The 27,997-nt window shown below is 33.2% G+C and overlaps 3 protein-coding genes across 5 annotated transcripts; 1 reads left to right on the top strand and 2 right to left on the bottom strand.

The window, feature by feature from the left end:
- The first annotated feature begins 1,213 nt into the window (after positions 1–1,213).
- Positions 1,214–6,880, top strand: LOC25482653 (pentatricopeptide repeat-containing protein At5g39710). 3 transcript variants are annotated; one of them, XM_013611241.3, is made up of 3 exons: positions 1,214–3,778; positions 4,940–6,259; positions 6,593–6,880. In XM_013611241.3, exon 1 carries the CDS (start codon positions 1,378–1,380, stop codon positions 3,613–3,615), a length of 2,238 nt encoding a protein of 745 aa, XP_013466695.1. In that variant the 5' UTR covers positions 1,214–1,377; the 3' UTR covers positions 3,616–3,778; positions 4,940–6,259; positions 6,593–6,880. The 3 variants fall into 3 exon arrangements, with proteins under 3 accessions (XP_013466695.1, XP_039689966.1, XP_039689964.1); XM_039834032.1 differs by having other exon boundaries at positions 1,214–4,180; XM_039834030.1 differs by having other exon boundaries at positions 1,214–6,259.
- Positions 6,881–13,799: 6,919 nt separating this feature from the next.
- On the bottom strand, positions 13,800–14,284 carry LOC25482650 (uncharacterized). Its single transcript, XM_013611238.2, has 2 exons — positions 14,195–14,284; positions 13,800–14,106 (listed from the first exon to the last, which is right to left on the bottom strand). Exons 1-2 carry the CDS (start codon positions 14,252–14,254, stop codon positions 13,804–13,806), a joined length of 363 nt encoding a protein of 120 aa, XP_013466692.1. The 5' UTR covers positions 14,255–14,284; the 3' UTR covers positions 13,800–13,803.
- A 10,769-nt stretch (positions 14,285–25,053) lies between these two features.
- Positions 25,054–26,281, bottom strand: LOC25482647 (uncharacterized). The gene is made up of 2 exons (XM_024773464.2): positions 25,365–26,281; positions 25,054–25,208 (listed from the first exon to the last, which is right to left on the bottom strand). Exons 1-2 carry the CDS (start codon positions 26,119–26,121, stop codon positions 25,183–25,185), a joined length of 783 nt encoding a protein of 260 aa, XP_024629232.1. The 5' UTR covers positions 26,122–26,281; the 3' UTR covers positions 25,054–25,182.
- Positions 26,282–27,997: the final 1,716 nt, after the last annotated feature.

Raw genomic sequence — 27,997 nt, 5'->3', positions numbered from 1 at the left:
CTTCTTCTTCTTCTTCTTCTTCTTCTCTCTCTCTCTCTCTGTTTTATCCGCTGCATTTAGTCCTGAATATCATTTCAGAAGGAGAACTCTACTTGCTTATGACAGTGTTTTCAGCTTAGGAGAAAACGAAGAAAAAGCTAACACAATTCAACATCCTTCTTGTGTTTTTCTCACCTTCATATTAGGCGTAAGCATATTCCACACCAATTTACCAAATTGTGGAATGTTTTGGTTGCTCGCTATTCTCACTCCAAGACCCATATTCTACTTAGTAATTTTTTCCCCACCAACCATATGCATACCCTTGTTTGTCGATCCTTTCCAAATAAAACTACAAGTTGTTTTATCAAGATGGTCACACACATACTACAAAAGCCAATGGATTTGCATGTTATAAACAGGGATAGCAAATGAAATGGAATTAACAAGAGTCACATGACTTGGCTTGTTGATAAGTTTTCCCTTCCAAGAAGCCAGTTTATTGGCGACTTTGTCCATAATTCTAACAAGTTTTCCCTCTTAATTTTTCCTTGCTTTGGATGGCTTGACTTTGGTAAACAACAACACATCATCTGCAAAAATGAGGTGGGAGATGCTAGGGCCACTAGCCGAAACTTGAAGGGGTATCCTACTTCCAGTTCTAACCTCTTCTTGGGTCATTTCCCGAGGTCGCTCCATACAAAGCACAAAAAGATATGGGGAGAAAGGGTCACCTTATCTAAGACCTCATGAGAGTGAAAAGTTCTCGGTCTTGTTGCCATTTCATAAAAAAGATAACGAAGTATAAGAGAGACTATGCATAATAAGGGAAATAATCATGGAAGAAAACTGAAGAATTGAGTGGAGTTTGAATACACACAATCAACACATTTAGAGTGTTTAATTTTGATCGGACGATTCAAATTTCAAGTTTAGATTTTATATATATAAAATTCGAAATTAAAATTTGGATCGTGCGATCTTGACCAAATGGTTTAGCTCTCGGTAAAATCAAGTCCAAAAATTTGTTTTTTTGTTTTGTTTTTTGTAGATAGACGAAATGGCAAAGCCATTATAAACTTACACACATAAGTGGAGGTACCGAGTTCGAACCCCGGTCATGGCATCCAGCCTAACAATTTCGACACTTTATCAGTTGAACTAGGACTTCTAGATACTACAAAAATTTGTTAGGTTCTCCAAAATTGATTTTCAGAAAACATTTCTCCATCATTTAAAAGGACCAAAAACACATTTAAAAAAAACATCTTTATGTTCCTCTCTCTTGGTCGCCTCCATTCTTCTCACCTCTGCTGCCCCTCCCGCCAACCTCCGCCGTGAGCACCGCCGCGGTGATTGACCACTCAAACAAACTCCAATCACCACCACCACGCAAAAATGCCACCCCCCAATCCCAACCCCACCCTTTTAGCCACAAAAGCAATCACATATCTAACCCGCCACCCACAAAACCTCCCATCACTCGCCACCCACTTCACTCCCGACGCAGCCACCCACCTCCTCCTCACTTCTCAACTCACCAAACCCTTACTTCTCAAATTCTTTTACTGGGCACACCCCCACATTTTTTTCACTCCCCATATTAAAATCTTAACCCTCCACATCCTCACTCGCTTCCATCTCTTCAAAACCGCTCAAACCCTCGCTCACAACCTTATCACCACTAACACCACCACATCTTCCACCCTTTTCCATCACATCAAAGAAACCTACCATACCACTAACTCATCCTCCGCCGTTTTCGACTTACTCATCAAATCATACTCCCAATTAAACCTCATTGACAATGCTATTCACACCCTCCACCTCGCTACTCGCCATGGCTTCTCCCCGGGCGTGTTATCCTACAATTCAATACTCGATTCAATCATACGTAGCGGACCCCATTCGTTATTATCAATTCAACAGGCTAACCGTGTTTTTTGTGACATGGTTAGAAACAATGTGTCACCGAATATATACACTTATAATGTAATGATCCGCGGAATGGTTTCCGTGGGGAGATTTGATTCTGGTCTCCATTTCATGAATGAGATGGAGACGAAAGGTTGTTTACCAAATGTGGTTACTTATAATACTATGATAAGTGGTTATTGTAAGGAGAATAAGTTAGATGAAGCGTTCGGTTTGTTGAAAATTATGGGTGGAAAACGCGTTGAGGCGAATTTGATTTCGTATAATGCCGTTATTAATGGTTTGTGTGGTCAAGGGAGGATGAATGAGACAATGGAAGTGATCGAGGAGATGAGTTTGAAGGGGTTGAGTCCGGATTGTGTTACGTATAACACGCTTGTGAATGGGTTTTGCAAGGATGGGAATTTTCATCAGGCGCTTGTTCTACTTCATGAGATGTCTGGTAAGGGTTTGTCGCCAAATGTTGTTACTTATACTACTTTGATTAATGGTATGTGTAAGGTTAAGAATTTGAGTCGTGCGATGGAGATTTTGAGTCTTATGCGTGATAGGGGACTTAGTCCTAATGAGAGAACTTATACTACTTTAGTTGATGGGTTTTGTAGACAAGGGTTGATGAATGAGGCTTATAAGGTTTTGAGTGAAATGGTTGATAGTGGATTTGTGCCTTCGGTTGTTACTTACAATGCACTTGTTAACGGGTTTTGTTGTTTGGGGAGAGTTGAGGAAGCTGTTGGAGTTTTGAAGGATATGGTTGAGAGGGGTTTGTTTCCTGATGTTGTTAGTTATAGTACTGTTATATCCCTGTTTTGCCGAAATGGGGAGCTTGGGAAAGCGTTTCAAATGAAGTTGGAGATGGTTGAGAAGAGAATTTTGCCTGATGCCGTGACATATTCGTCGCTCATACAAGGTTTATGTTGCCAGAGAAAACTTTCGGAAGCTTTTGATCTCTTCCAGGAGATGCTGGGCCGAGGTTTATCGCCTGATGAGGTTACTTATACTACTTTGATGAATGGTTATTGTGTTGAAGGTGAACTGAGTAAGGCTCTTGATTTGCATGATGAAATGATGCAGAAGGGTTTTTTGCCTGATGTTGTTACTTATAGTGTACTTATTAATGGACTTAATAAGAAAGCTAGGACAAGAGAAGCTAAGAAGCTTCTTCTGAAGTTGTTTTATGACGAGTCTGTACCGAATGATGTGACGTACGAAACTCTGATCGAAAACTGCAGTGGTAACGAGTTTAAGAGTGTGGTAGGTCTTGTTAAAGGATTCTGCATGAAGGGTTTAATGGATGAAGCGGATCGAGTTTTTGAGACAATGCATCAGAGGAATTTTAAGCCTGACGGAACAGTTTATAATTTAATAATACACGGACATTGTAGACATGGTAATGTTCGTAAGGCATATAATATGTATACTGAGATGGTGCATTGCGGTTTTGTTTCTCATATGGTGACTGTAATTGCTCTCATCAAAGCTCTGTCGAAGGAAGGGATGAATGATGAGCTGAGTTCGGTAATGCAAAATATATTGAACAGCTGTACGCTCAATGATGCCGAGTTATCTAAAGCACTTGTTCGAATTAATTTTAAAGAAGGTCACATGGATGTCGTTTTAAACTTGCTAACGGAAATGGCCAACAATGGCCTGTTACCTGACGGTGGAGATTATTCATGTGCTTCAGCAAGTGCATTGTAATTTCTTATGTTGCATGTTGTACTTAGTTACTTCAAAATTTGGACGGACACTTACTTCAAACATCCAGTACGATTGTGCTTGGGGAAATGAAATTCTCGATATGGAAGTAATTTATCAATTCTTTTAATGGAACTCCACAATTGTCAATAACCACATTGACCAGGTTAATACAACTCCCTCATCTATGTCTCTCATGTTCATGTTATCTTTCCACATGCATTAATACGTGTGCACGGACAATGGGACGTTTTGCCTGCAATTCTGAGTGAAACTCGGGATAGTGGATTAGGTTTTGCGACTTAACATGGACAATTGATTTATTTGTGATGCTTGTATATACCTGGCATCCTTTGGAGTTTGTATTGTCAATTCAGATTTCAGATTCTGTTGCCACAAGTTTAACTGTTTTTTCCTAAAGTAACAGTTTGTCCGATGCCTAAAATCAAATGTCTTCGACTTTTTTTCTTCTTTTCTGTATCTACTGATCAACTTATTGCTGCTAGGGAGTAGGGACCCCTTTATTAGAGAACTCAAGATGGATTCAAATCAATTGTTTTATCAATAGGTATTGAGTTTTAAAACATGGATGTCACACACTTGCTTTATTACCTCGTTTTATTTCGGCTATATAGTCTGCAGAATATTGTTTTATTGAAAACAATGTCTTAATTGCACTTCATTATTTTGCTCTTCACTAGGACTGAAACCTTGTGTACTTCTTTTGCCTCCATGAATCATGATTTTACCTTTTGTTCATCCTTCGTAAATCTTATAGCTGGCAATCCAACCATATTGTGTTATTAACCCAAAACACTTCTGTATGTAGATTTCCAGCCCAAAATAAATGGTTTCATTTATCATGTGTCCAGCTACTCTGATGGTATAGTAATGACTAGAAGAAAAATATTTTCTTCAAGAAAACTAATTGAACACGATACATATTTCGTGATGCAGGAAACTTGAGTTAGATAGTAGTTTGAATTATGAATTGGAAGTCTAAACTTGATATCTTATCTAGTGCATGTTTGGATTAGCTTATTCTGGAAAAATATGTTCTTTTTTATTCTAGCCTCCCAAGATAGCTTTTGGAAAAAATAAATAAATAATTTTATTTCTCATCATTAAGCTGTACCTGATGTTTTAATTAACTTTTGTGTGGTAAAATTTATTCTAGAAATATAAGGCTGAGTTTTAACATGTTCGAGTGTTTATGAGTTGATTTGTTTTTACTTCTACGCAGTAGATTCTAACTTGAAACTGAGATATATTTTTAGCCTTACCAATGAATTTTAACTTTAAATTTATTATTCAACTCATTTTGAAGTAAATATGAAGTCTTTATGAATTGGAAAATTCACTGGATGAGCTGGGAACGTATGTCTACTACAAAAAACAAAGGGGGTCTGGGGTTATGAGGATTTAGCAACTTTAACAGTGCACTGCTTGGTAAGCATTTTTGGAGATTGCAGACTGGGGAGCATACTTTGATGGGGAAAGTATTCAAAAGCCGCTATCATCCTTGAGGGAGTTTCATGGATGCAAAAGTAGGTTACATGCCTAGCTATGCCTGGAGGAGTATCATGAGTGCCAGAGTAGTAATTGAAAAAGGGGGAAAATGGTGGATTGGAAATGACGAGACAACCAAAATTTGGAAGGACAACTGACTCCCAAGCTTGAGCACTTTGAGAGTTCAGAGCCAAGTGAAGATTCTCCATGAGGATGCTGTTGTGAGTGCTCTCATTGACCAGGACACCAAGCAATGGAAAAGAGACTTGATTTTCTCTATTTTCAACACTTTTGAAGCAAGGCAAATTACTAGTATTCCTTTATCTTTCAGACTCCCAGAAGATACATTTATATGGGATGGAGAGAAAGATGGAAAGTACTCAGTCCGGTCAGCTTACCACCTGTTGGGAGAGGAAAGAAGGAAAGAATTACCAGCTTCATCTACTACAAATGACAAACCGTGGAAAGGAATTTGGAGTATCAACCTCCCAAATAGGGTCAATAATTTTCTTTGGAGAACGGCAAAAAATATCTTACCTACAAGAGGAAACCTGTGTAAAAAAGGAATTAAAATTGACTCTGTGTGCCCGCTTTGCAACCTTGAACCGGAAACATCAGAACACCTCTTCATGCGATGTAACTTTGCACAGGTTGTATGGTTCTCATCTAGCCTTGGGGTCCATGTTCCATTAGACTCTACCTTAAATCAATGGCTTCACAAATGGCTCATGGGCAAGGATACTTTAGGAGCCCAAATCTTTTGTTCAATTATGTGGAAACTGTTGTATGCTAGAAATCAAATTATTTTCAATCAAGCTAATCCCTTTCCCCCTGAGATAGCTAATGCAGCAAGGGATTTTGTTGTGGATTTTAATGAAGCTGTCCCAAAGAAGACGAAGAGTAGGAAGCATGGCGCACAACAGGAGCCAAGTTCAAATTTCTCATGCTCATGTGATTTCTGTTGATGCAGGTTGTTTCTCGGACGGCTATACTGCGTATGTTTGCGTGTTCAAGGACTATACAAGTTTAACAACATTCTCAGCTTGCAAAAAGGAACAAATGACAGCTGATCCTAAAACTGCTGAAGCTCTTGGCATCCGATGGTGTATGCAGCTTGCGAAGGATCAAAGAATTAAGGGTTAATGGTGCTTTACCCCCCTGTAATATAGGTCATTTTTGGTTTTCTCCCCTGTAAAATATTTTTTTTGATTTACCCCCTGTAAAATATTTTTTTTTTGGAATACCCCCCTAATAGGTCATAAAAAAACGACTTTATTATTTTTTTTGCATAACTTTTTCGTTTTTTTATGACCTATTAGGGGGGTATTCCAATTTTTTTTTTTTTACAGGGGGTAAATCAAAAAAAATATTTTACAGGGCGGAAAACCAAAAATGACCTATATTACAGGGGGGAAAACCAAAAATGACCTATATTACAGGAGGTAAAACACCATTAACCCAAGAATTAAAGAAATTGTTGTGCAGTCAGATGCGTTGGCTGTAGTGGAATGCATTAGGGGCTCTAATTCTATTGCTAGTATTGAACACATTGTGGCAGATTGTTAAACTATTATGAATGCTTTTAGTAAGGTTTCTGTTAACTTTATTGGTAGAGATTTGAATGTTTTAGCCCATAGAATTGTAGGTTATGCTATGCAAGTAGGGAACAAGTCTTGGTTGGGATATCCCCTTCCTTTGAATGATGTTTGTCTCTTGTAATACTTCTGTTGTTTAATGAAGTTGTTTGATTATCAAAAAATAAAAATATGAAGTCTTTATATTCAATTCACTTTCAATCAAAATAAATTTCCATAAAACCAACAATTAAATAAGGAAAAACTTGCTATTATTCACGACTCTTCCTAGGCAAGCGTTCTTTGTGATGATACTCTATGGATTTGGAATGATTTTGGCTAAATTACTTTTTTGTCTATTAACTAATTTGTTGATTTTATTTTGGTCTCAGTAATCAATTTTTGTTACTCTTATCTTAGGTCCCTTAATCGTGCTTCACTTAATCAAATTGGTTCATTCCATTAATTATTTACAAAGAACCATCATAAAATTTGTGATGGACAGACATGTTGCTAGGCGCCTACATGAAGACTTTCATAGGAAAGAAGCCAAGAAATTGAGACTGATGGACTTGAGGAGAATCAAAGAAACAACATGAGACAAGGAAATGGATGATTAAAAGTTTGGCAAAGTGCAGCCTGAACAAATTCATAAGTACAATTGCTAGCACCAAAAAGAAATTCTTCAGCGTTGTAGCTTTGTAACAGGACAGTGCTCCATTGCCTTCTTCTATCTCAATTGCTAGCACTTAAAATTATCGCAAAAAAATTGATTTTAAGTTTAATTACCTGAAACCAAATTGCTAAAAATATTGACGCAAGAAATACACAAGTAAGAACCAAAGACAAATTCATACAAACTTAACTCTTTGCATAATGGCGGTGAACCCGTTCGCCAACACAATCACGGTTCCAAAACCAACTACTCACTGTGATTGGGAACAACAAACCATGCTTGAGTAAACAACAATCACATACTAGTCACCTAGAAAACTAGGACCTACACCACCACAAAATTGGTGCGAGTTATGAAGGAGGCAAGGAGATTCCCTAAAGGACAAACTAGATTTGAGAACAAATTTAAAACAAGAAACTTGATCTGGAAAATCCGGAGTTGATGGAACCTACCGAAAAGGGTTTAAGAGAGCCACAAAGAACACAAATGAACAATGTTTTGTCGACCATAGATAAGCAGAAAAAAGAGAACATTCAGGAAACCAGTCGCCGACTTGGAAACCCTAAAAAGAACTTTGAAATTGTTCATGGGTAATGAGTTAATTTTTTCATATAAGACCATTTACAAAAATTTAATTATCTTTAAATATATGACTGTTTGCGAAATAATTGAGATGCATTTATTACTCCTTTTTTAAATACATCCTTGTTCAATACTAAAAATTTGTCTCGTAAAATATGAAAAATCAGTATTGAATAAATTTATACATAAAGAGTGATTAGTAATAATCACACACTTGTTAAACAAATTTATTATTCTAACAATTTTTCTTAATACATGTGCTTTTTTTTAGGAGTACGAGTATTAAGGGATGAAGAAAGTATATGTTAGTTGTCGCTGTAATATGAGTAAGTCTGGGTTTTAATTCCTAAAAAAAGTTCTTATGTTTTATCGTATAACATCACATTCTAATAGATTATTTCCTCATTTAAAAATGTCACTCAAAAAAGCTACCATGGCATGCATACATTCATTGGACAACTGCCATGTGTGCTTTTAACATTGACTTGGTATTTGTCCGGTTAGCATATGAATGTCATATTGCAGGGACTAATTCCCATATTCGATCATATTACAGGATTAAAAACATATATAACTTGAAAATAAACTAACATGAAAATACAATGATTTTTTTTTCATTACAATACAGCATGTAATAGCATTTTGTTCATTTTAACGAGATTTATTTGGATTTTTCAAAGGTGAAAAACCATTGAAAATGTTTTCTTTATCAAGGTCAGAATCACATCAACAGCAAAAAAAAAAACGAGACAAAAAAAATCCAAGGAACAGAGTTAATAAGAAACTATCATAATCATTTTTTCATGGTTAATGTTGGTGGTGGTATTGGGGAGAGAGACACTTAACGGTGTGACAAAATTCACAACATTGTTCTCTGAAGATTCATTCTCAGAGTTTGAGGATAGAGAGAAGGGTGAAAGTCTATTATTCACCATTGTTAGAAAATATAATCAATGAGGAAGAGAGTAATTTTGTGAGAGTATTTATAGAAGTAATATCTTTTTTAATTTAATCAGTATGCAATGATAATGTAAATAAGTTAACGGTCAAAGCCGTATTTAAAGATACATGTAATTTATAATAAATTTTGCATTGTAATATCATTTTTTAATTCAATCAACAACGTGCACTTTCGAAGGTTAAATACAAAATTCTTATTACTGTAGAAAAATCAACGGTCAAAATCCTATTAAAAAATCTATACATACATCGTAATTTATATAATTGTCTAAGTTTGAACAATTCATTCAAATTTCATGTAATGGGAAAATGCATCTTTTACACCATAATTTAATCAATAATATTTAGTGTATTAATAAAATTGGTCACAACATGAATTGTTATCGATAGTATTAGTTATTATATTGTAAGTATTTTAGATAATGCAAAAAATATGATTAAATATGACCACTGAGTTCTTTTCTTTGTATAATTTCACATCACTATCACACATAAATTACCAAATAATTTTTGGTTCTAGTGAAAGTTGATCGTGATCCCAATAAAGTCTACCTATAAATGTAGTTTTAGACTTTCAAATTCTAGAGTTGTGCTTTGAGAGGATTTATCTATAATATATTCTTGAGTTCGGGGTTAATCTCACGACTATGTCTAACATAGTCGCGACATAATAATACATTGCATTTGTTTTATAAAAAAATTAAACAAAAATAATTTATGCCCTTATTATTGTAAGAATATTGTCCAACATAATACATTAAATCTTATATGTATAAAAACATAATTAATAACAATTCAAAAATGCTAAAAAAGTAATACAAAGATGGCATGATTCGGTTAATTGAATCACATGTGGAATAATCTAAGTTATCAACTTTAACCAGATCGTACTTGAAAACTATTTTTGCTGCGACGTTTTTTCTTTTATATAAAATGAAATACTATTGAATTGATTAAGATGTGTGACAAAAGACTCTACATACTTATTTAATTATTGTATTCTTATTAGAAAATTGTATGTGAAGTTTAGGGTGTTACAAAAGACTCTAATTAATTGTGGATGAAATTAATTTTAAGTGAAAGTAGACCCTCCAAGTTGTAGTCTAATCCCAAGATTTAACTTTGAAAAACGAAGATCCTCTAACAAAGAAAACATGATAGAAACACATCCTCCGACCAATGTGGTTCACATGTCCAGGAATCCTTTGGTTTGTTGGTATTTTAGTTCTTTTATGAACCCTTTATTTCTTCCAACAACCATCATTTGGTATGTCTGACACAAGTACCAAGTAAATTAGATTTATGTCTTTGGGTTATTGTGAGAGTTCAACCCAAATGGGTTACAGTGTGTGATAATTCAACGAAAGTGGACCAACCCTAATCTATCTTAACAAACAAGCACTCATTACGAGTGCAACCCAGTGAACCTGCGTACACCCATAAAATTAGGTTAAAAAAAGATGAAGAGTGACTATCTAGAGGCATCAATTAGGGTTCAAAACTGACGAATGGGTTGACCACCAACACAGAATTGAATCCACATACCAATGACTTCCTAATCAACAATAAGCATAAAAGCCCTTTTGAGCATAATAGTCCAATTAAGTCACAGGGTCTGAGACGGATAATACGGCAGTGTTGGTGTATTGGAGCCTACCTCCAGCCGTGAGATCTGCAGATCATTTTTAAAGATCTAGAACATTAGAGAATTATAGATTAGGAATGCCAAACAAAATCGTTTTCACATGAAACAACCAAAACCACCACCACCTCTAAGACGAAGGTAGTGACAAATTTTGAAAAACCACCCACCATGACCCATTTTTCAATGGGTTTGAATCAAACAATTTCAAACAACACTTAAACCCATGACCACCGGATAAGACCACAAATCTGTGAAAAACAAGCCCAAAAGCAGACCCTTTCAGATTAATAACAATATATCCATAAACAAATTTCATCGGAATGTGAATGTAGACGCTCAACCTGTAACGCCCCAATTTTATTTAATTATTATTGGTTGATTTAAAGTCTTTTTATATATGATTTTATATTATTATGTTGATTAAGTGGTGTGTAGCTATTTTATTAAGTAGTATTATTTTATTATTTATTAGAATAAGTTTTGATAATAGAATAAGATTAAGTGGTGGGGCTGTTTTGATATTTTAGAGAGTTTTGGGGGAAAAGAGAAATAAGATATAAATAGGAGAAGACCTAGTTTAGAAAAGTTAGTACATACGACCAGTTTTGGAAAAGGAGAAAAGTCAAGAGAAGAGAGGAGAACCTTCAAGAGAGCTGCGATTTCGATTTTGCTAAGGTAAGAGTGCGACTAGCATTCAATCTTATTAAGTTTTTTCTTCTGATGATTAATTTAACAAGTGTAGGATTAATTTAGAGAAGTTGGAGAATTAGGTTAAAGTGAGGAATTGATGATTAATTGCTGAAAAGTTGATAGATTGATGTAGAAAATGTTTACAGACCTTAGATAATCCATAGGGTGATTACAGGAATCAGATTTAAGGTTTAAACCATGTGATTAAGTGAATTTTTGTGAAAACTCCACTTCTGCCCGAGCCAACATTCATCGCTCGCCTCCCGAGTGATGATCCTCGCCATAGCGAGGGATGAACTTCATCGCTCGCCTCGTGAGCAACTTCTTCTCACCTCGTGAGCCATGCCCTGCAGCTCGCCACAGCGAGCAGTTCGCTCGCCTAGCGAGTGTGACCAGAGAGTCAACATGATTTTGTAGTTTTGACCCTTAAGTTGATAATTGGATGATTCTGAGTGCCTGAACATGTATATTAATGGATAGACAAGTTTTTAGATTAAGATTGAACCTGAGAAAGTTTAAAGATGAAATTTTGAGTGAAGAATGTCAAACTCCCGACAACACCCTGTTTCAGTTCACCATGGCGAGTTGTGAGTTCGCCATAGCGAGTGCCCATTTTTTCTGAACTCGCCATAGCGAGTAGAGGCTCTCGCCTCGCGAGTCCTTGTGAGACAGAATGCCTTGTTAGGTTAAATGTGACCTTTGTCGCACGAGTTGATGTGAGTTGATCTTAGAGGTAAGAAACTAAGTTGTTTATCCTGCTGTTATTGTTTCAGTAAGACTGTGAGTTGATGTTATTTATAATGTGATATAATTGTATATATATTACTTTAGTTATACGTAAATATTGAGATGTTGATGACTTGCATTTGATATTGTTATATCTTGAGATGTTTAAGTGCTGCCTATGTTGCTGTTGTTGGTTATGTGAAATGTTCATATGCCTTATGTGGAAAATGTATGATGTTTAAGTTGTTGATACTTTTCATTAATTTTGTTATGCTGTGAATTGCTTGTACTGTTTCTGTTGCTGTTGCACATTGATCAAGTTGCAGGTGTTGGTCTAAGTTGTAAAGTTGTAAGTTGTCTTTCCAAAGTATTGGAATCTTAAGTTGTTAATGTTGTCTAAGTTGTTGAAGTTGTAGTTGAAGTTGTTGTTTTATAAGAGGTGGTGTACTCTTACGTTGTTGATCTTTAAGAGGTGGTGTACTCTTACGTTGTTATTCTTTAAGAGGTGGTGTACTCTTACATGGTCGTATTATAAGAGGTGGTGTATTCTCACGTAGTGGTGTTGTCAGGTTGACGTTGTCGTTGATGAACCGTTGAAGTTGTTGATAAAGACAAAACATGGAATATTAATGATTATGTTGTTGCTTATGTTATTATAAGATGATTAATATGTTGTTGCTTATATTATTATAAGATGATGAATATGTTGTTGTTATATTATTATGAGATGATGATTATGCTATGTGTTAAAGATGATATTTATGATGTGATGATCTATGTTGGTTGACTTATTAAGAATTATTACATGAAAAATTATTATTACTAATAGATGAAGTTATTTATGTTGTTAAATATAATTAATGAATTATATGCTTGATATTCTTGTTTTGTGAAATCTCACCCCTTCTGCTTGGAAATGTTGCTCTTCGTATGAGTAACTTGCAGGTGATCCAGAGTAGTTGATGTTGCTTTGCTGTCGTGAGTGGCTACCCCTCATTGAGTCTTTAGGTGCTCTGATACGTAACGGGATGAAAACTTTTGTGGCTATTTTCTATTCCTTGCGTATTTGATTATGAATTTTTATGAATAAGTTGTTAACGGAATTTTATGAGATGTTTTGATGAGGCCTTCGTGTCAAGACTATTTTATGATGTTGAACTAAATCCGCTGCGAAGTTTTGAACTAATATGTTGATGAATTTTGGAAAGATAATTAGTTAATTATTCTATTTATGATTTTAAGAAGTGTAGCATTCCGTTCATGTGTTGAATACTCTGATATATGTTATGAAATTTTTAAGTTGGGAAAACGGGGTGTTACACAACCTCTGCGAAAACATCAATTATCATCGAAACACACATTGACAACTCAAAGAAACACGTATGAGCAGATCCCAAACGCAAAACACACTCGTTAATGGAACCACCTCTCAACGTGGAAAACGTGTGAGAGGTCAAAGCACCCTTGACGACTAAGGTAAAGCACACTAACAAGGCTATGGGCTACACCAGGTCTAAAGTGTTTGGATTGAAGGGGAGAGTGGGTGGTGGATTTGGTGGAAAACGACTTGGTGTTGAATGAGAAAAGAGAGAAGCCTAAGATAGATAAAGTACTTGATTCTCGTAAAATTAGAATTAGTATTAGGTTTATATTTCGATAAAAATTCTAATGGTACATATAATATCCATTGCTTCAAATTGTCAAATTTTAGCAGCGGCTTTCGATAGAAGAGTTATATAAAAAAAAGTTTATTATGAGTTTTATTCATACCCATGAGTTTTATTCAAATGCATCTTACATTTAGATTGCATTAAAACTACTTGATAGTTTCAAATAACATCTGATCGATTGAGTTCATCAATCTTAGTATCAACCTCATTCAGTTTCTTATCCACCACCTCAGCAAAGTCATTCGAATCTTCAGCAGTCTTCAAGTTGGCCAGCATATTTGGGTTGTGCATGCACCCCATCATAAGGAGATTCAGCTCATTCTCACGATTTTCTTTTCTTTTCTTTTCCAATTGACTCATAGCTTCAGCAATCCTTTGGAGGATGAAATTCTGTTGGTTGACATAATTCATTTCATCTATCACAGATGAGCTCGTATTCCCCTCAATCACTTGGTTGGCTACCTGTGGATCATGCGAGACTATTTGTTAGGAAAAATATTGAAAATTATAACAATTACTGAAATATCATAAACATTTGTGAATTTCTCACCTTCTTTGAGCCACCCTTCTTTCTCTTAGGACCGACATGTTTTCCGTTCCTTCCAGTCATGATCACACACAATTGAAAATAAAGTAACAAAAATTCAGATTTTTTTCTTGTGTTATTTCCATTGATCGGCATGGCTTTTATAGGACTATATCTTCTACGTCATTAAGTCTTTTGTTTGGACACTAGATATTATTTTCGGTTTTAAAAAGAAAATATTTAGGAATATATTATTTACGTATTTTTTTTCCTTTATTCACGTATATTCATGTATTTAGGAATATATAAAAAAATATTGTTTAAGGGTATAATTGGAATAATGAAAAAGTAAGTATAAATATAATCATCTAGTTTGTTACACTTTTTAAATGATAAAGAAAAAAAATCAGACATATATATATATTCATATCGTGTTTGTTACATTTTTTAATATTTAAATGTATTATTATATATTTGTTACATGTGTTATTTGTATTGAAAATTAAAGGCATTTGTCATCGCGAGCTTAAGTCAGTTGGTAGGAACAATGCATAATATATGCAAGGTCCGGGGTTCAAACCCCGACCACTATTATTATTTTTATTATTATTGAAATATATTATTATTATTGTTATTGAAATATTCATGCATGTTTGTAGAGCAACTTTGACTTTCAAATTTTGGTATATTTTAATATTTAGTTTCTTTTAGAGTCATAATTTTTATCAATTAAATTAATATTTTGGATTTACTTTTAACCTACTTTCTTTTTCTATTTTTCTTTAGTCAGTCCTAATTATTATTATTTTTTTAATTTTATGTTATTCAAAACTAAAACTTTATTTCTTTCTTTAAATAAAAACTATAACTTTTTTCCTTTATTTTTTGAGGAATTTTTTTTCCTTAGATACATGTTCACATATTTTCATTAGAAAGTTTTTTAATATTAAGGATTTTGTTTTCAACTTTTTTAATAAAAATATATTTTTTAAAAATATAGATATATTTATTAAATTTCTTATATTATATTAAATATTTATTTTATTTAATAATTGATATTATAATATTTAAAAAATTAATTGTAATATTAATTGCTGATTAATGAAAGGGATGTCATGTTGAATGTAATTAATTTCATAAACATTCTTTTAGAGCATCAAAATGGTGGGTGTATCACCTATTTAGCACCGGAATTAATAAGCACCCTCATTGTGGAGAGAAAATGTTTGGTGCTTATAGAGAAGGGTGGCTATATAAGCTCCCTCTCTTTCTTTAATTTTTACTGGCCATACGTAATAAATTGTACACAAACCAATAAACTTTTTTGAAATACAATGACATTGAGTTATTAATAGGATCTATTTATTCACTTTTTTCTAAGGTGCTATGTTGGAGAGATTGAGTGCTTATTAAGTAATATAATTGAAAATTAAAAAAATAGATGATGTGTACATGCATGACCCACTTAAGCTCCCAAAATGGAGTTCTCTGTTGCAGATGGTCTAAATTTTTTTTTTTTTTTGAAATAAATGAACTCTTTTACAATATGTATTATTATCCACTAGCAAAAAGACGAACACTCTTTTATAAATTATATCAGTATTTTTTTATGAATTTTTTATTTTGATTAAAAGTAGAAATATAAGTGGATACCGTTTTCAACTTTTTTATTAAAAATATCTTTATTATATATATATATATATATTAAATTTCTTATGTTATACTCCCTCCGTCCCAGTTTAACAGACCCATTTGTAAAAAAATATTGTGGTAAAAATCTTGACTCATTTCACTTTTCAATACGACATTAATTACTTTTTTCCAATTATAACTCTAGTTAATACTACTTTCACAACTCCCAATTCAATATATTCTACTTTACATTTATGATAAAGAAGAATGTACCAATACTTGAAAAATGCACTCAAAACTATTTTTCTTTCTCTTTTCTTTATACACTTATCTTAATCTTTGTGAAACGAAAAATTGGCTCGGTTAAACTGGGACAGAGGGAATATTAAATATTAATTTAATTTAATAATTGATATTTTAATATTTTAAAAAATAATTGAAAAATTAATTGCTAATTAATGAAAGGGATATTACGTTGAATGTAATTAATTTCATAAGCATTCTTTTACTAATATTTTTTTTGAAATAATTGAACTCTTTTACAATATATATATATATATATATATATATATATATATATATATATATTATTATCCACTAGTGAAAAGACGGACATTCTTTTATAAATTATATCAGTGTTTTTATTTTTATTTTTATGAAAGATCGGTGTTTTTTTTATGAAATTTTGATTTTGATTAAAAGTAAAAATATAATCGTTTTTCGCTTTTAAATTATAACAAATCAAACTAATCATGATTATCTATTTCAATGACACCAACAATATAACAAAAAATTATAATCTAAATTGATATTTTTTTAATGACACCAACAACAATCTTTATTATAGAAAAAGTTGTTTAAGGGTATAATTGAAATAATGAAAAATTAAGTATAGATATACTCATCTAGTTTGTTACACTTTTTAAAGGATAAATGAAAAAAAAAAAACTTGACATATATATTTTTATTATAGAAAAAATTGTTTAAGGGTATAATTGAAATAATGAGAAAGTAAATATAGATATACTCATCTTATTCGTTACAATTTTTAAAGGATAAATGAAAGAAAAAAAAACTGAACATATATATACTCATATAATTTGTTACGTTTTTATTTTAATATTTAAGTTTACTCTTATCTATTTGTTATATGTGTTATTTGTATTAAAAGTTGAGGGTAGATTTGAAAAGAGAAAAAGTCAGCCTAAAAGAGCCAAAATATGATATTTTCTTTATATAAATAGTGTGTTTATATATACGAGCACCTCGCAAGGACTGTAATCTGTAAGACATTCCAACTTAGTTGGAGTGTCTTCCATTCCTTTTTCTATGTTAGTGTGCCCTTGCCTTATCAAAAAATAAGAAAATAAAAACTAACAACGGCTTATGTGACAAAAATAAATTTTTCAATACATTTCTTGTATCCGAATTGCCACTACCTCTAACATTCAATTATAATAAATTCATTGGGCAGATGGAGGAGGATCACCCCTCGCACGGGTTCTATAAGGCGACTTTCCCAAGACTAGTTTTTTCATTGTTTGCTTCTGTTTCTTGGTTAAGACTTGTGTAAATCCCTCGTCTGCAGTCCTTTGATCATATTATCAAATTCTTGCCCATAATTCCAAATCATGCTGGATGTTCTTGTTACTGTGAACCTCTTGATGTTGACCAAGTGTTGAACTAATCTGAACTGGCTGAATATGTTGGTCCTTCACAATCTGCACCTCTGTATCGTCATGGACATATGTTGTTGCTGTTTGCACTTCTGAGTTGTCGATTTCCGCCATTGTTTAGGTATCAATCAGTTGGGGCAATGGTGATGGACTTCTCTCCCTACCAATAATTACAATATCAGCATCAGAAATTTCATGCACGTTATCGTGCTCTAAAAATGACGGGTGTGAAATAGCCACAAATGAAATCTCTTGAGCATTATCGTCTTGAGATTCTAATTGCAATGGCTCCACTCCATTAACCACTTCAGTTAATGCACTACGCAATTGTAAATCTTGCACGAAATCCATTTCTTCTTGTAAAACACCAGATCATCCGGATCAACCATGATTTTGCGAATATCTTGAAAATCTGAGATCAATGAGAGAACTGGTTGCACATCATTATTCGGAAGCGGGGGCCTGACAAATTCATCAGAAACATTTTGCAGTGACATGTGAAAGGTAATACCAGACTTCACACCATGGTTTGGGGAAAATACAACAAGTTGTATTTCTAACTGTGTCGCATCTGCAGCTGTAGGACCAACCTCCTCTTGCGACATTGACTGCTAGCCAAAGTGTTAACGACCTCCACATTCTCATGTTGAATTGCGGCAACCGGAAGGGTCTCTGCATGTGTCATGTTTAGGTTGGAACGCCACAATTTCAAAAGCCTTAGAGGAACCAACACCTTCAGGGTTATCTTGTGGCTTTCATCCTTGCTTCCGTTTCTGTGAGTGCATCAGTTTCTTACCCTTATCCGCTTCCCTTGGATGTAACCATCGACAAGATGTGACAATATGGCCAATGCTCTTGCAATGGGTACAAAATTATGGCAGCCGTTCATATTCAATTGATACCGGAAAGCCAAAACCCTCCCTTTCGACTATAACCTCATAGAATATGTCCTTGGAAAGGTCCAAATCCACCAACACCCTGACATAGTGTCCGAACAATTGATATTTAGTAACATTATCAATAAGTAAAAGCGTCCTAACAACCCCTACAATCTCATACAAAATTCTTTCCATCAAGTACTCTTGCGGCAATTTCCATATATACTAGCGAAACGTGCCCGTCTTTCTGCTATTTTTATTTCATTTACGTTTGAAAATTATGAACGGTGTTTTTTTTATGAAATTTTAATTTGATTAAAACTAAAAATATAAATGTTTGTTGCTTTCAAGTTATAAGAAATCAAACTAACCATGATTATCTATTTCAATGACACCAACAATATAACAAAAAAAAAAAAATATAAATTCTCTTTTTAATGACACTAACAACAATCTTTATTATAGTAAAAGTTGTTTAAGGGTATAATTGATATAATGAAAAAGTGAGTATAAATATACTCATATAGTTAGTTTATTACACTATTTGTTACATGTGTTATTTGTATTCAAAATTGAGGGCATTTTTGGAAAGAGAAAAAGCAAATCCAAAAATGTTTAAATATATATAATATTTATTTAATGTAATAACTGTTATTATAATTTTAAATAAAAAGTAAATTGGAATATTAATAAAGGAATGATTTAGAGGATTTCACGAGAAATGCAATTAGTCATATAAACCTTCTTTTCGAGCATAACACAGTTAGTAGGGATATTGCATATTATATTCAGAAGTCTATAATTTATAAAGACACTTTTAAGAGTAAAAAAAATAAGATAGTTTAAATCTAGTTTTTAAAATTTGCTGATATAATCATCTTAAAAAATCTGAATTAATTAATTGTAGGCTTTTTATCACAAAGAATTATTTTTAGATATTAGAATTTTTAGATATTAGAATTATTTGTAGGCTTGTTATATTGTTTGCTGCCCCACGTGAATCCTTTCTTGGCCTGCGTGGTCTGTCGTCTTCGCCTTCTGCATGGTAAGTTGTCTGTGAAGCAAGAGATGCTTTATCTGAGTTACCTTGGGCGGATCTGATATGGAGGTCTTGCATCCCTCCATCGCATTCTTTCATTTTTTTTTTTTGCGTCTGTTTCATGGAAAGATGCCCACAGATGAAAACCTTCGTGCTCGGGGCTGAGTGTTTGTCTCTATTTGTAGTTTTTGTATGAAGGCTGATGAATCGTGAGTGCATTTGTTCTTATACGTTATCCCTTTGCGGTGGAGCTCTGGGTTTGGATTGGTGGTAAGCTAATTGTTTGCTTGATCTTTCATCGGTTGTTACCCTTCTTTCGTGCATCCCTGCTCCCTGCTCTTCACATGTCTCTGATATTTTGTGGCTGTTTTGGTCCATACTTTACATATCATTTGGATATCGTGCAATTCGTTACGGTTCTCTATGGATGTTGTGTCTCTGCATGCTGCTAAAGTCAGGTTACATGCCGTTGTGTCTATATGAGTGGGAACCTATCGGTTGGTCACTGTTTGCAGACGAATGTCCCACTCCTTGATTCTTTATCTATTGCTCAGCACCACAAGTGTCTCAAGGATATTATCTCCATGCATTGGAAGGCGCCTTCACGTGGCTTACGATGGTTTATTCCGGGATCATTTAGGTACATTCCTCGGTGCTTTTACTTGTAATTTGGGTATCGACTCTGTTTTTTTTTTTCTTTTTCCGGAGATTCAAGGGTTTATCTTTGCTTTGGAGTTTGTTGCCCAAAATGGATGGAGTCATTTTAAAATCAGACCGTTATTGTCAATTCCTTAAAAAAATTTAACTCAAAAAGGGTCACGTGGCTTATTTTAAATAATGTGTCATAGAATTACTTGACGATGTGAAATGATTAACACCAATGAAATTACAAAAAAATCTCCTAAAAATTTCAATTTAAATATGTTTTAAGTTCAAAAATTTTAGGTAGGGCCGAATTCTATGTGATTTTAAAATGGAGGGACCGGTTTTGAGAATGAGTGAAAATACAGAGACCAAAACTATAATTAATCCTATATTATATAATAGTAGATAGATATGTTATCAGTCTTTATATAGAAAGATAGGGTGCAACGCACACACCCCTGATTGGAAAGGACAAATTGGTATCGACTCATGACAAAAAATTGAGAATAAATTAATCTATTCTTTATTTTGTGTGTTCTTGAATTCTTGCTATTATTGAGGTTCTTATGAAAAGAAAAGAAATTCGTATAACACTTACTGATATTTGTAGGAATGATAAGGTTGATCCGGTGGCTTTGCAAGAGATACAATAAGTGGTAAAACTACTATTAATACCACCAAGAAGATAAGTTTAAAGTATTAATTATTTTGTGAAGTTAAATGATTATTTGAAAGTATTTGGTTTGTGTTGAATGGGATGGACATCAGCTATCTTAATCATGACTTGTAAGAATGAAGATGGTCTAATCTTTAGTTTGATTGTAATGATAAAAAAGCATGTAAAAGAAAAATGAGATGTTTTGAGAACTGACTCAAAAATGATGATCGAAGTTTGGTAAAAATTGTGTCATGATTTGGAGAAGTCGTGGCACGATTTGGTCAAGGTTTTAGAGGATTTGGCTCGACAAAATTCGTGGTCCGAAGGGGATAAAATTGTGACGCGATTTCTGGATAACGTTAGTAATGTAATTTTTACAAACATGAAATTGTGGTACGGTGTGCGTAAATCAGGTAACGATTTTGACAGGACCTTTAGACTATTTAAGGCTTCACTCTTTATGTTTTGACTAGAGCTTCAACAAACATAAATTTGGGAAATCAAAGGGGGTAACATTAGGGTTGAGTGTTCTCTTGGGTTCTCTCAGGTTGGGAAACATTATTGTGCGTAATCGCCTGTTTCTTCGTCCTTTGGGTGTTTCCGTCCATATAAGATGTCTTGGGACTTGGGACATAATTCTTCCCTTTGTAATATCTTCCGATGCCTTTTGAATCTTCATTCATGGTTTTCCCAAGATCTTCGCAACTCTTCAAGATGTATTGTTTTGCCAATTTTCATGATTTCTTCTTAAATTACATCAAAACATCCTATGGCTGCTATTTTTCGGGAAAAACTAGAATTACATAACTCAAATAGAAAACATTAAAAAGTGCTCCGAAAACCATAGGCAATGTTCTAATACTCCTCTATTTTGCTAAAGTTGCCGCTTAAGTTGAAGGGAAAATTTTATTTGACAATGGTAAGACCAACATGTTGGGTGGTAAAGGACCAACACGAACATAGTTAAGCGTATTAGAGATGAGGATGTTACATTGATATGTGGTAAGACTAGACGAGATAGATTTAGAAATGACACCATTCAGGAGAGAGTTAGAGTATGATCTATGGTATAAACTAGACTTAGGTGGTTTGGGCATGTGGAGGGAAGACTTTTGGATTTTGTAGTAATGAGGGTAGATCTGATGGAGGAGAGTCAAATCACTAGAGGTGGGGTAAGACCTAGAAAAACTATAAGAGAAACTAGTAAGAAGAAATTAGGGATTAATTAGTTGGAGAAAGACATGGTTTTTGATAGAACGCTGTGATGTCGTTTGATTCATGTAGATGACCCCACTAATCGCGAGTAGGCTTGATTGTTGTTGTTGTTATTCTTGTGCTTTTTTTATTGGTGTGGGTTGGTAGTGATGGAGACTAAAGTTATGTTTTTTTTTCCTTGATTTCATTTTTATGTTTTTTTTTTACCAATTTTTTCTTGAATGTTGAATTAACATAATGAAGTTGGTGTAGGAGGTTATTGTGTTTTCAATGCTTTAAAACTTTCAAATGAGTGATACAAAAGAAAACGATGAAGTGGGTCAGGGTGTTCCGGTGAATGTTAATGTAGAGGAGGCTGACCATGTCATCGGTGAAAATGAAAATTCAAATCAAGCTTCAACTAGTCCACAATTAGGAGATGATCATGAGATGATTGTTGACAATCTTGCTAGTTTGAATTCATATCTTGATCAAGTGATGCATCTTGAAGTTCAACCGGTTATTGTAGAGGAAACATCAAAGAATTAATGTTGAAAATGTGTCAACATTTTGATTTATTAAATTATATCGATCATGCATTTAACCCAGTAGGAACCAGATGAATTCGCCGATTTTTCGAATAAAAAGATAAAGTAATACTATTTTTCGAATAGGTATTGACACGAAAATAAAAATAATAAAAAGATAAAGTAAAAAATATGTTGGAACAATGGTGTGAAGTTGAAAATAAATTGGAAGGTTGGGAAATTAAATACCAGTTAATTAAAACTTTGATCTAGTATTGTGTTAATAAAAAAATAGAGTGTGGGGTCCCACATAAAATAGAACACACTCATTAGTAGTGTTTAAATAGTGGTATTTAATTTTAAATACTTGATAATGATAAAAATAATAGTAATTATTATTTTTTATTCATGGATATCACTTCTCATAATTTTAGCTTATGTTGGTTGTGATAAGATTGAGAATCCAACTGAAATTTCTATGTTTCTTTCATTAGTTTGTTTCTTATAATTTTGTGGGTTTGTTTCTTTTTGAATTTATCCGATTAATTTGTTACTTGAGCTGATATGTGAGTTGCTTAATTTTGAAGTTGACTTAATTCTTAAGTTTTTCCAAATTAGTTACAAACTCTCCTATAAAAGGAGAGCTCACCTAGTTCAAGAAACACACCAAAGAATTCTATTGAGTTGTTGAGAACTCTTTCTCTCTTCTCCCTTCAGCTTGTGTTAACGAGTTATTCTTCTCTTCATCTCCTTATTCCCATCCCTTTGGAATTAAGAGTGTTTTTAAGACCATAGTCCATTTTCGGTATAATGTCCCTTCAGAATTAAGGATGGTCTTAAAAGCATAACCCTTCGATAATATACGTTCCTTCTGAACAAAAAAATATTTTTAAGCTCGTAGTTCCTTTTTTAGGAATAATGCCCCTTCAGAATTATGAACGATCTTAAGAGTATAGTTCCTTTTCGATATTTTCTTCTCTTGAAGAAGTTGAAGGTTAGAATGGTGGTAAAACCATATTTGAGTAGTTATAGTATCGTAGTTGGAGAAGTTAAAACTTAGAATGATGGTAACACCATATTTGAGTGGTCTCAGCACAATAATAGAGTGGTCACAATACCATATTATAATAGTTTCAGTATTAAGAGTGGTCTTAGTATTGGAGGTGTAATTTTCAAATTGTTTTCTATTATGCAGTAGTTAACCGCATAGTTGTACATGTGTTTGTTTTATCCTAAAGACGGCGTGGTTGATAGTCTGTCTTGCACAATTTTGGGCAGTGTCACGAAACGTCTTAAAGAGAGCGACATGGTCGTGTCTCAACCAAGTAACAACTTCAGTAGATATTATTTTTCAAAATAGAATTGGAAATCCAAATATAACAGTGTGGAAATCCAAAAACAACAAAACATAATGTGAGTATGAGAAAGAATTTATCACAAAAGTTGTAATAAAATAATTGTACATATATCATTTCTCTTTAGAATAAGGGTTATTCATTGAAAATAAACAATGGATTTGTGCATGATTTTTTTTTTGTTAACTTGAATATTATTTTCATCACATGTGGACCAATTGCATCTTTTATAATTCTTTAATGTATCTTCAAAAAAAAAAGAAGCATAACAAAGCATTTTAAGTATCGGGTCTTTTTTTTTTTTTTTTTTTGTAGAGATCGAGTTATCCAATTCAACTTGATTTAATATCTATACAAATTTAGTATAGAGACTAAATTATTTCATTGAATTATTCGATTTAATCCAGTTTAATCATGTGGTTCAATCAGTAATCCAATGACCTAGTATTCTTACCGTACCGAGTCGTCGATTAAACTGGTTTGTAGCTGGATGTAATTTCAACAAATTTCAATATGGTCTCGAGGAAGCAGTAGGAGTAATCAAATGAAAGAGACCAAAAGAGTCAAATGAGAAAATAATTGATTATTTGAACCTAAGAAACCACCCAAATTGACATCGGTGAGAATCGAACTTGAGACTTCGAGGAGGAGCACACTCCCAAATCCCAAGTTAATATCACTATGCCAACCCAAGTGGGTTGAAACTAGGAAGTTAAACCTCACACCCCTACATTTATACCTTGACCCCAATATTTGACATAAACTATCAAATTTATCCTTAATTCAAAATAAAACTCTCACTCTTTCACCCCCACTCTATGGAAAGCGTTCATACTTGTTCACCCCACTTTCCCAGGAAACGTTCTCAGCAGAACATAACCATTAACCCTTCTATTTAATTTTTATTTTACCGACATAACTCTTGCAACAAAAAGGGTTTTTGGGTTACCGGAATTGTTTTGCCATATGGTTGTTTTGGATTCGTGAATCATGTTCTGGGTTGATTAAAATCTTTCTTTGAATCATTGATTCCCGAAAATCGCATTCGAAGCGAAGCGTTCCCATTGTTTTTTGGAAACGCATGCAAATGGTTCCGGTTGATTTCATCACGGAGTCAATATGTTTTCTGGTTCATGCACCGGTTGATCCCTTCCTGGAATCGATGCTTGCTGTTATCTGGTTCAGTTTTTTTTTTTTTTTTTTTTTTTAAGTTCCAACTTTTTTTAACAAAGAAATGAAACATTTTTTCTTTAAGGAAGAAATGAATGAAATGAAACATTTTCATCACCGATTTTGTTTTTAATAAAGTGTTGATTTTGTAGGCATTAGAATATGTTCACTATAGGAATTCCAATCTCATAACCTGATGAGTTTTCCGAAAGGATAAGAAAAGCTTCTCGATACACACTTAAGAGAAACGTAATGACGAGTTTTCTGGAAGAAAAAAAAAAAAATTGTCAATAAAGAACAACAAATCAATCAATATAAAAAATATTTTGAAGTTATCTTGGATTTATGATCTTTCAAAAGACCCAAATCTTCCACTAATCTCACTCATACCATGATTAAAACCCAAACAACCCAACAAACCTTGTTTATAAGGCAACATAGTTTTCCTCTTCAATTCCTCAGAAGCAGCCCGGTTCAATGTATAATGCAACTCATGAGCCGAAACCGGTTTTCTCCGTTTAGAAACCGAACCGGAATTCTCAACAGACCGGAAGCTAGAGTTACCGACATCCTCGTACACTGTTGTTTTAGACAACACTCTATATTTCCTCAGAGGATCTTTGTCTGAACCTCTTCCTTCTGAAGCACTTCGAAATAGTAGAAAATCTTTGAATCTCCATTTTCTATACCCTTTTGTGAATGAAATTGTTGACAAAAAGGATGAAAAAGTTGAAGTTTCGGATTGTTTAATGTTGTTGGAACTACCTTTGACTTTTTCATGTGAAAAAACATCATGGGATAGTTTGGAATATTTTGTATTATTACTACGACAAGATAGAATTGAAAATGATGAAGATCTTTCTTTACATGCAAGCTTCTTTTCTTGTTGTGCTAAATCTTCTACTAACTTTTTCTTTGTTTCTTGTTGATGATGATGAATATCAGAATCAATGAGGTTGAGAGGGAGAATTTTTCCAGCATGGAAAAGTTCATCAGCAGAAAGAGAAGATCTTGGGAGATGAGTATTGAAGTTGAATTCAAAATCATTTTCATCATTGTTGTTGATGGGTTCATGTTCATCAATATCTTTGATGTAAGGGGTTGAAGAGAAGTTAGTATTGAAATTGAAATTGAAATCTATGGAAGGTAGTGCCACCATGACTTCCTTCTCCATCATATATGTTTAGTAGCTACCAATTTCAATTTCAATTCTACTTTAGAAAACTATAGGTTACAATAATTTATAAGGTTAATATATATGTATTTATATGTGGAATGAAAGGGAAAGAGAGGACAAAGCAAATCCTAAGATAAGGAAGGAAGAGACAAGATCTAACTATGGTACAAAATGTTGGTCAAAAGGAGCCCACCATTTTTATTATAATTGATTTTGATTTTGTTATTTGCACGCTACTATAGATTAGATTGTCTCTAGCAAGCAACATTAGGTCTCACATTTAGTAAATTAAAAGATGGAGTAAATACTTGCAAGTGTTTGGCTGAAAATGGAGTTAATAGTTTATACTTTTTCACCATTACTTTTAGAAGTTTGAATGTAGAGTTTTGCTTCACCGTGATTTTTTACTTTATTTTTGGTGTTTTCCAAATAAGTAGTTACTCAAGTTAAGTTTGTATTCAAAAGTATTGTAATTACTAGGAGTTAATTCTCTCATGTGATTGGAGAAGCCAATGAGATCTAAACCATTTATTTTTCACTATTTCATACGGAGCCCTCACTATTGAAGTAATTGAAAGGTATTGATGTCCAGTGCACTTTCTCCATTGAAAATTTCACCGGAGGGGATCTGCACCCGTAATTACTGAGTCAAAATTCTCTCCATTTATTCCATTTGAAGAGAGGAAGACACAAAGAAATTTAAAAATAATTAATATTAGTAGTGTGACTCACTTAGTGGTAGGACCCACTACATACTTTTTTTATATTTATATCTTATCATATGATATTATCCATTTACTTTTAGCAAATGAGATGATCCTAACTCGTAATTACTACTCAAATTATTTGGATTGAGCTTATTTTGAGCTTATACAAATAAATAAATTTTTATTTTAATTCATAAGTTCTTACTAACGAAAATTGTACCTTCATAAATTGTTTTTCATAAACTACATCAACAATCTTATAAATAATATATAAAAGCATAATTATTTACATAAGTTGTTTTGCATAAGCTCTAAAATAAGCTAATACAAATAGGCCCTATAACAATGTTTGATATCTCAAATGTGTATTTTTGAACTTGCAACTCTCCATGTTTGTACCTGTATGAGTTTCGCCAATAACCTTTTTGAAATAAAAATAAAAGTAATTCAAAAGTCTAGCACCATATCAACCTAATATTAATATTATTGATATTAGCATAAAGTTGAGTTGTTAACTAGAAGAACTACAAGTTGGTTGATAATGTGATCATTCGAATTTTAAGACAATTACCGTTGAAAATAAAGAGATGCATTCAGCCAAACGAAGACAATATATATTATTTTTTGACAAAGATGACGACATAAAGATTAAGAGAAAGACAAAGGAAACTCTTTTACTTGTGTCGTTGTTGTTATTAAGCATATGGTTTTGAATAATGTGGTCGTTTGATCAAATAACCGTTGAAATAAAGAGAAGCTATACCGCTGACAAAAGAAGAAAAGGTAAAGTTGCAAGAGGAAGTGCTTTTGCTTGTTTTTTATGCTTTTCTTTCTAATTTAAGGGAACCTTCTAAATTTAGGTCTTACTTAACTTTTATTGTTTTTTTATACAATTTTAGTCCTTGATGTTAAGGCAATATGTATTTTTAAATAATTTTTCTTGCTAGCAAGTTTAAAACATTATTAAAAGTTTATCCTTAGAAAACGAGTTTAAAATTTGATTTTTAAGTTTATAATTTTATTACTTTTATCCTTAACTTTTAGCAATTGAAAAGTTCATATTTAATTCATCGCATGTTAAAAACTTATAAATTTTAATAAATGAACATTTTACAACGTTTTAAACACGCCAAAATATCATTAAAAATTTATAAGGTCAAGGATAATCA

Source organism: Medicago truncatula, chromosome 1 (genome assembly GCF_003473485.1).
Source record: "Medicago truncatula cultivar Jemalong A17 chromosome 1, MtrunA17r5.0-ANR, whole genome shotgun sequence".
NCBI classification, from domain to species: Eukaryota; Viridiplantae; Streptophyta; class Magnoliopsida; order Fabales; family Fabaceae; genus Medicago; species Medicago truncatula.
Note: the sequence above shows the minus strand (reverse complement) of the source record. Positions and strands in the feature narration are given on the sequence as shown.